This window comes from Orycteropus afer, unplaced genomic scaffold (assembly GCF_000298275.1).
Source record: "Orycteropus afer afer isolate SDZICR_OR568_19922 unplaced genomic scaffold, OryAfe1.0 scaffold00993, whole genome shotgun sequence".
NCBI classification, from domain to species: domain Eukaryota; kingdom Metazoa; phylum Chordata; class Mammalia; order Tubulidentata; family Orycteropodidae; genus Orycteropus; species Orycteropus afer.
In genome coordinates, this window is record NW_006922580.1 from 334,668 (window position 1) to 344,023 (window position 9,356).

Below are 9,356 nucleotides of genomic sequence, written 5' to 3' on the forward strand. Positions count from 1 at the left end.
TCTCCACATTCTTGTTGTTTTCATTCTGTCTCTCCTTCCAATCTGCGATTGGGATATTCTTCAGCTTTCCGATTGATGTTCAGGAATGTGAAGTCCTTATTTGTATCTATCTCACTTTAGTTTTTCAAGTGTTATAGGGTGACGTTCTGATGTATTGATCTACTTGCCATCTTAACTGGAACCTCTTGTAGCTTTCTTCTTGACATATACTATTTTCTTTGCCCTCCCTCAGTGTCCTCAGGAAGAAGATCCTCTCACTGATCTTGTATCAAAGCTGAAGGGGGTCTCAGTTGTCAAAGGTGGCACCAAAGGGTTGTCACACAAAAGACCGTTCCTAGAGTAGAGTGATGATGAGAGATCTGGAGGTGGCTATATGCAGGGACCTCAAGATGAGGCCTTTGTTGGAGACTAAGGCATCTGTGAAAGAGAGCTCCGATCAGAGTAGGAAATTCACCCCACAGAGGAACAGTCTTGATCCTGACAGCTGTCGTCGCCACTTCCGGAACTTCCACTATCCTGAAGCAGCTGGACCCCTCCAGGCTGTCAGCCAGCTTCGGGAATTATGTCGTCGGTGGCTGAGGCCAGAGATCCACTCGAAAGAGCAGATCTGTGAGCTGCTGGTGATAGAGCAGTTCCTGACCATTATACCCAGGCAGATCAAGACCCAGATGCAGAAGCATCATCCAGAAAGCATTGCGGAGGCTGTGGCCCTGGTTGAACACTTTCAGGGAGAATCTTATCAAAGGAGGAATGAGGTAAGAAGAAAGATTCCTGATTTTTGTATACAACGAAATAGAATTAAAGTGGGCCTATTAGGGAGGTGGATAGTTCAAGAGGAATGAGATGGGTATTGGATCACGCTTCTGTTGTTCCTGTAGTACAGCTGAGGCAGGATCTGAAACCATAGGTCACCAATAGTCTTCCACAGGTTTCAGTTCTTTTCCTCACTGCCCATGACCCACACTGCCTGGTAGGTGCATGTTTGGCCCAGGATTTCTCCCCTTGGCAACCAGGCTTGACACAGTGGGGAATGGGCAGCTCCCAGGCTGTTTAATCTGATTCCTTTGACTTTTTCCTTGATAGCTTCTCTGTCTCTCTTTGTCATGTACTATTGTTTTCTTCAGTGTCTGGCCTACTATGGAACTCAGAGATGCGTGGTTAGACTGCTTTTGTAGTGGCGAGTACTGACCTAAAGCCCTTTCTCTTCTTCAGAGTTTGTTGACCTTTGAAGATGTGTCCCTGAATTTTTCCCAGGAAGAATGGGAGTTACTGGACCCCACTCAGAAGGCCCTGTACAACGATGTGATGCAGGAGAACTATGACATTGTCATCTCTCTGGGTAAAGATTACTTCTTCCTTTTGGGTAGAAGCTGAGTAATCTATTATTTCTTCTGTTGACATAGAATGCATCTCAGTGTATAGAGAATGTGAATTGTAGATTCACATGAGGGAGTCCCACTGTTTCAGTAGCTGATTGGTTCTGAACTTTACTGTGTAGGGGAAGGGAAAGATGTATCTAGATCACCTGGAGAGTTACTCCCAAGTACATATGCTCCACTTCCTTATTCTAAATAGAATTATTGACCCAGCTCACTTACAAACTTGCTTTTCCCATGTCTTTTCCATCTCGGTAAAGGGGACCACCATTCACCTAGTTGCGTAGATCAGAAACTTCATAGTTATCTATTTTTGCAGTCTTTCACTCATATTCCACAAGTATCTCAGCAAGTCATCTCAGCTCTAACTTTGTATATCCTGACTCTAACCATGTCTGATCCTGTTACCCTTCTAGTCTAAGCCACCATCATTTCTACCCCAAGTCTACAATAACAGCTCTCTACCTGGGGTCCTTCTGCCTCCGCTCTGACCTCTCACTCTGTTTTCCACACAGCAGCCAGAGTGATCTTTTACAGATATAATCAGAACATGAGCTTTCCTGCCTCAAATCCTGTGGTGTCTTTTCTTCACACTCACAATAAAATCCAGACTCTTTCCTGAGGCCCACAAGATCCTAGTTGATCTGGCCCTTCTTCCCTTTCTACCTTTTCTCTTCTACCATTCTCTCCCATGATCAGTTCTATTTAGCTACACTGGCTTACCTGCTGTTTCTTGAACTCATTTCTTCCTCCCCACATCCTCCGCCTGGCATCTTTTTCTACCATATCTTCACATGGCTTAACTTTCTTACTTCTTTTGAGTTCTTGTTCAAATATCCCTCAAAGAGGCCTTCTACAACTGCCTTATGTAAAATAGTTTCACCCCAGTACCATTCACTGCTCTGAAACCTGCTTTAACCAAAAAAAAAAAAAAAAAACCATGCTCAGTGCCATCGAGTCGATTCCGACTCATAGCGACCCGCTTTGGGTTTCCAAAGTGGTAAATCTTTATGGAAGTAGATTGCCCAGTCTTCCTTCCACGGAGTGGCTGGTGGGTTTGAACCTCCATCCTTCTGGTTAGCAGTCACATGCTTTAGGCACTACGCCACCAGAGCTCCTTGTTAATCTGCTTTTGTTCCCTTCAAAACATTTATTACACTCTGACACTATTTTATTCATTCATTCCTTCATTTTTTTCATTTCTGACTGCCAACAGAATATAAGCTACATGAGAATAGATTCCTTGGTCTTATTCATTGTCTTGTTCCCAGCACCAATAGCAATGCCTAATACATAAAAACCAAAACCAAACTCACTGGCGTCAAGTCGGGTCCGACTCATAGCAACCCCTCCTTGGGTTTTCAAGGCAGTCTCACTACAGAAGTATATTGCCCAACCTTCCTTCCAAGGAGTGACTGGTGAGTTTGAACCACCAGCCTTCTGGTTAGCAGTCAAATGCCTTAGGCACTACACTACCAGAGTTCCACCTGACACATAATAGGCACTTAATATGTGTTTTTTGAATGCTTGAGAAATGAATACATACCATAACCTAGAGACCTGTATTTTTTTATGTTATTATTATGGTAAAATATATACAACACAATACTTGCTATTTTAATCATTTTCAAATGTACAATCCAGTGGCATTAATCAGCACTATTTGTTTCCACAGTTTCTTCATTGCCTGAAACATTAACTCTACCCATCATGTGATAACTCCTCATTCTCTATCCCCAGCCCATAGTAACTACTAATCTACTTTTTGTCTATATGCCTTTGTCTACTCTAGATGTTTCATATAATTGAGAGGAGACCTGTAGTTTTTAAAATGGAATCATGTGATTCTGATCTGTCCCCTCTACTTGGATGTGAACCAGTGAGCTATAGAAATGTTAGAAATCTCAGGGTGGGGAGGGAATGGGGAAGGAATAACTTAGGGCTAGTTGGGGGCCACACGCTGAGGTGGGCAAGGGGAAGGATGGTATGGAAAGAGTCTGTGACCACCATGATAACATTAGGGAAAGGGAGGATACCACATTGTGCACGTAAGATATAGACGACAGAAGCTAATACCAGTATATCTACAATATTGCAATTACCATTTACACCAAACACCAGGCTACAGATAAACACATAAACATCTGAGAAGATGATATGGAAGTCAATGAACAGGATTCTACTCTAGACCAAGGATAGATTCAGCTGAGGCTAATCTTGCACAGATGCCAGTGATACAAAATACCCATAATCCTTACAGAAAGACAGACAGACATAGAGCAATCCCTCACAGACAGCCAGACACTGTGGGAGAGAGATCCATCGGATCTACCGATTCAGGACCATAGTACTGGGGGCCACCAGACTCAGTTGGCACAACAAAATACATAAAAATCTTGTTCTACAACCTACATCGATGAGTAGCGACGGGGGTCTTAAAAGCTTTCAAGTGGCCATCTAAGATGCAGCTAATGGTCTCCTATCATCATAAGTGAAGAAGAGTGGAAAAAACCAAGGGCATTTGGAAACAATCAGCCCTAGGACCTGATGGACTTCGAGACCAGAAGCACTAGATGGTGCCCAGCTGAAAATGCCAACAACTGGGGAAAGGATCAAAACTAGAGATCCTGGATAGAGTGGGAGGAAAAATGTGGAACAAAATCCAAAAACACAACAATGATCAGAATTACTGGTCAGATGGAGTCTGGTGGGACCCCTGATACTATGACCCTGGAACACACTTTGGGCCTGGAATGAAACTCACTCTCAGGGGCTTGCTCTCAGCCCAATAGTAAACAAGATGTACACACAGACTACTCAACCCAGGGTGAGTGCAACCCACATAGTCTATGGAGCTGCGTCCCTTGGAGCAATCAACCATGGGGCACCAGGGGGGCAACATTCGCATGGAAGAAATGTAGGACACACAGGAGTGCATAACTGTGAGGGGCACCGGGGGGGGCAGGGGTACTGGGCAGGGAGGGGAGGAGAGTGGGTTAGGGTTTGGGGGTGATAATTGGGGAGTGAAACTAAGTGTACATGAAATGTTGAATGTGAAACAAACTCTGTAAATTTGCACCAAAAGCACAATTAAAAATAGAAAAGAAAGAAAGAATTGTTAGAAATCTCTCCTAAATAAAAAGTAACTAATTACTACAGGAACCTGTTGTGTGTAAGTTACCCAAGCCACAGACCTTTCAACTGGCTCTATTCCCCAAGAGTTAATCAAACCAGCATATATTCCTTGTAACCTCTGGAACTTGATTCCCCCTTGGTCAAACATAGGGCATTCCTGGTATCAGAAGATGGGAAATATACAATGGATACTCATTCCCCATATCCTTTTCATCTCTCTACCTTAGGTTTATTTCTCAACTCTCTCATTTCATATTCACCCAGAACCGCAATGGAGTATAAGTCATATATTGGATCAAATATTCTACCTATTTAACCATTTGGAATAACAAAAAGTATAAACTCACTCTTCCTGTAATAGTCTAGAATTGATATGAAAGTCCATGACCTTGAGAATTTCTTCTCAGAGAATCATTTTTGCACCCTAATCATAAAGTAATCTGTTCTGAATGGGGAAAAACCAAGGATCTAAGGTCCCCAAGAATGTCAGGATTACGTTGGAGAGTGTCCTGTAGTTATGTGAATACATGGGAAGAGGAGAAGTACTTCCTGATAGGAACTGTTACAAGGGCTTAACATTTTGTAATTCTATTCTTGTATTTTTAACTGAACATTTTATTGTAATAACTGTAGATTCACATGCATAATTAAAATATAATTCATAGAGAATCCAGTTTCCATTAATAATAACATTTTGTTAAACCAGAGTGTTTTATCATACAGTATCATATTGCTATTGATACAATCCATGGATCTTATTTACATTTCTGCAGTTTTACTTGTACTCATTTCTGTGGGTAAGTGTATTTAGTTCGGTGCAGTTATATCAATGTTTGGGTACATGTGTTCATGCTATAATAAAGATATTGGACAGTTTCATCACAGGGATTCCTCCTGTTGCCTTTTTATAACTACATGCACTGCCTTCCTGCATCCAATCAATATCACTATATATAAATGATTTAGAAAGTATGTTACCTTTTGGGATTGGCTTTTTTCTTTTGAAATTTCTATTGTGATTTGGGTGAAAGTTTACAGAGCAAATTCATTTTCCATACAGCAGCTCACATACACCTTGTCTCATAACACTGACTACAATTTACCACAATGCAACAGCTCCCCTCCCACTTCCTTCCCTGTGTCCTTCCCTCCCATGCACTCCTGCCTCCCCCCCGAGCTGTCTCCCTTTGCATACACAGCCCTTCTATTCTCCCATAATTCATCTCTCCAAGGAGTGTATCTACCTAATGTAAATGTTCAGCTCATATGCCTGTCTTTTGTTTGGCTGGAAGCCACAGGAGTGGGTTCAATTCCAGACCTGAAGGGCAACTAGAGGCCATAGTCTCAGTGGTTCCATAAGATTCTATCAGACCAGCAAACCTCCTTTTTCTTTTTTTTTTTTTTAATGATTTTGAGTTTTGCTCCACATGGGATTGGCTTTTTTTCTTCACCATAATTCCCTGAAGATTCATCAATGTGTCCCCTGTCTCATTATTTTGTTGATTTTTATTGCTGTGTAGTATTCCACATAATTCTACTCGGCACTGGACAAAAGTGAAGAATTTGAGGTCAACAGAAGACACTTAATATAATGGCTAGAAAAAATGAAAGCAAATAGGAGTGCCTTCTTACCTCAGCAGTAAATGCAAGTTTGGAGCAGTGAATCAAGAACATTATTTTGTAGGTTTTTCTCTGTTCCTGTCTGGGAGCATGCTTTTACCCTGCCTTGTAGAGGAGGTAGCTGGAGCAAGCAATGGCTGTCAGGGTTCCAGCTCCTAGCCTGTGGTTCACCTAGCAGCTGCAGCCAAACAGAGTTTTTGTTTGTAGACCCATAGCTGTATGGGGCCAACACTCAGAACCTGCAGGTGACTGAGCACACAGGGCTTATTTTGAAGAAAAACAGTGCAATAGATTGACTATGCTTTCCTGTTTTTAGGACTCAGGGTGAGCTCACAGCATACAGATATTTAATCAGGTTCAATACTCAAGTTCTGTCAACACAGTTAGTAGGGCACTACTGATGGCTCTGCCCCCCAACCCAGCCCACCTGCCCCAGAGATGGGCATCTGTCACCCCAGGTGAGGCCTGAAGGTGCTTCAGTGACCTCCACTCAGCAGCTTCTCAGGCCACCCTCACTGATAACACACATGACAACCCAAAGGCCTTTGTTGCTTTTTGAAAGCCAAAATATCACCTTGAGTATATCCCACCTGAATTTGGAGACCATCTCAAGAATAGACTTGACACACTGAACACTAATGAGCAAAGACTGGAAAAGATGTTAAATAACGTCAAGGACACTATACATGAAGAAAACAAAAGGTCATTTAAAAGACAGGAAAGAAAAAAAAAAGACCAAAATGAATATCAGAAGAGACTGAAAGTTGCTCTTGAATGTAGAGTTGTTGTTGTTATGTGCCGTCGAGTCGGCCCCGACTCATAGCGACCCCTCCTTGGGTTTCCGAGGCAGTATCACTACGGAAGTAGGATTGCCCAACCTTCCTTCCGAGGAGTGGCTGGTGGGTTTGAACCGCCAGCCTTCTGGTTAGCAGTCAAGTGCTTTAGCCACTATGCTACCAGAGCTCCCATGTCTAGCTAGAGCAAATGGAAGAAATGAAGTAAAAGAGTTGAATAGAAGATTTCAAAGGCACCTCAAGAAGACACATTATTATAATGAGATGTGCAAAGACCTGGAGTTAGAACACCAAAAGGGAAGAACACACTTGGCACTTTTCAAGCTGAAAGAATAAAAGAAAAAATTCAAGCCTCGAGTTCCAATATTGAAGGATTCTATGGGTAAAATATTGAACGACACAGGAAACACCAAAGGAAGAGGGAAGGAATGCCCAGAGTCACTGTACAAAAAAGAATTGATCAATTTTCAGCCATTTCAGGAAGTAGCATATGATCTATGACCAAGAACCTATGGTACTGAAGGAAGAAGTCCAAGCTATACTGAAGACATTGGTGAAAAAAAGACTCCAGGAGTTGACTGAATAGAAGTTAAGACATTTCAACAAATGGGTGCAATGCTGGAAGTGCTTACTCATCTATGCCAAAAAATTTGGAAGATAGCTTTCTGGCCAGCTGACTGGAAGAGATTCATATTTCTGCCCATTTCAAACAAAGATAATTCAATAGAATATGGAAATAATCAAACAGTATCATTAATATCACACTCAAGTAAAATTTTGTCGAAGGTAATTAAAAAACAGTTGCAGCAGTATATTGATAGGGAACTTCCAGAAGTACAAGCTGGATTTAGATGAGTATGTGGAACAAGGGATATCATTGCTGATGTTAGAGGGGTCTTGCTTGAAAGTAAAGAAGACCAGAAGGATGTTTACCTGTGTTTTATTGACTATGCAAAGGCATTCAACTGTGTGGAGCATAGCAAATAATGTATTAACATTGCAAAGAATGGGAATTCCAGAACACTTAATTGTGCTCATGAGGAACCTGTACATAGACCAAGAGGCAGTCATTTGTACAGATCAGGGAGATACTGCATGGCTTAAGATCAGGAAAAATGTGTGTCAAGATTGCATCCTTTTACCATATTTATTCTATCTGTACACTGAGCAAATAATCCAAGAAGCTGGACTATATGAAGAAGAACATGGCATCAGCATTGGAAGAAGACTCATTAACCTGTGATATGCACATGAAACAACCTTACTTGCTGCAGGTGAAGATAATTTGAAGCACTTATTGATGAAGGTCAAAGACGACAGCCCTCAGTGTGGATTATAACTCAATATAAAAAAAAAATTCTCATAATTAGACCAATAAGCAGCATCATGATAAACGGAGAGAAGATTGAAGTTATCAAGGATTTCGTTTTCCTTGGATTTACAATCAATACCCATGGAAGCAGCAGTGAAGAAATCAAATAACATATTACTGTGGGCAAATCTGTTGGAAAATACCTCTTTAAAGTGTTCAACAGCAAAGATGTCACTTTGAGGACTAAAGTATATTTGACTCAAGCCATGATATTTTCAATTGTCTCATATACACGCAAAAGCTGGAGAATGAATAAGGAAGACTGAACAAAAATTGATGTATTTGAATTATGGTGTTGGCAAAGAATATAAAATACACCATGGACTGCCAGAAGAATGAATACATCTGCCTTGGAAGAAGGACAGACAGAATGCTCCTTAGAAGCAAGGATAGCGAGACTTCGTCCCACAGACTTTGGACATGTTATCAGGAGGGACCAGTCCCTGGAGAAGGGCCTCATGCTTTGTGGTGTAGCTGTCTAGAAAGAAAGAGGAAGACCATTAATGAGATAGATTGACACAGTGGCTCAACAATGAGCTCCAACACAGCAACAGTTGTGAGGATTACGCATTATTTCCTTCTGTTGTGCATAAAGATGCTATGAGTTGGAACTGGCTCTACAGCATTTAACAACAACAGCATCCCCTAATATGGTTCACCACAGGTTGTGTAACCATTTACCCTTTACCCACTCATCCATTGAAGGATATCTTTGCTGTATTGAGTTTTTGTTATTAAAGCTGCTATTACCATTTGTATGTAAATTTTTGTGTAGACGTAACTTTACCTTTTTCTGGGGTAAATTCTTAACAGTGTAATTGCTAGTTCATATAGTAATTGTATATTTAGTTTTATCCATAACTGCCAGAGTGCTTTTCTTGAGGGGCTGTATTTACTACTTTACGTTCTCATCAGCAATGTATGAGTGATCCCTTTTCTCCACATCCTTGCCGGCATTTGCTGTTTTCACTATTTTTTATTTCAGCCATTTTTTTTATTGTGGATATTATATATATATATATATATATTTATATATATATATATATATATATATATATA

The 9,356-nt window shown here is 41.1% G+C and overlaps 1 protein-coding gene across 1 annotated transcript in view; it reads left to right on the forward strand.

The window, feature by feature from the left end:
- The first annotated feature begins 347 nt into the window (after positions 1 to 347).
- Positions 348 to 9,356, forward strand: part of LOC103212533 (zinc finger protein 75D-like) — a 15,932-nt gene continuing 6,923 nt past the window's right edge. The window contains exons 1-2 of the mRNA XM_007958498.2: positions 348 to 755; positions 1,213 to 1,339. Of these exons, the coding sequence (XP_007956689.2) occupies positions 348 to 755; positions 1,213 to 1,339 (535 nt within the window). The remainder of the gene's footprint in view (positions 756 to 1,212; positions 1,340 to 9,356) is intronic.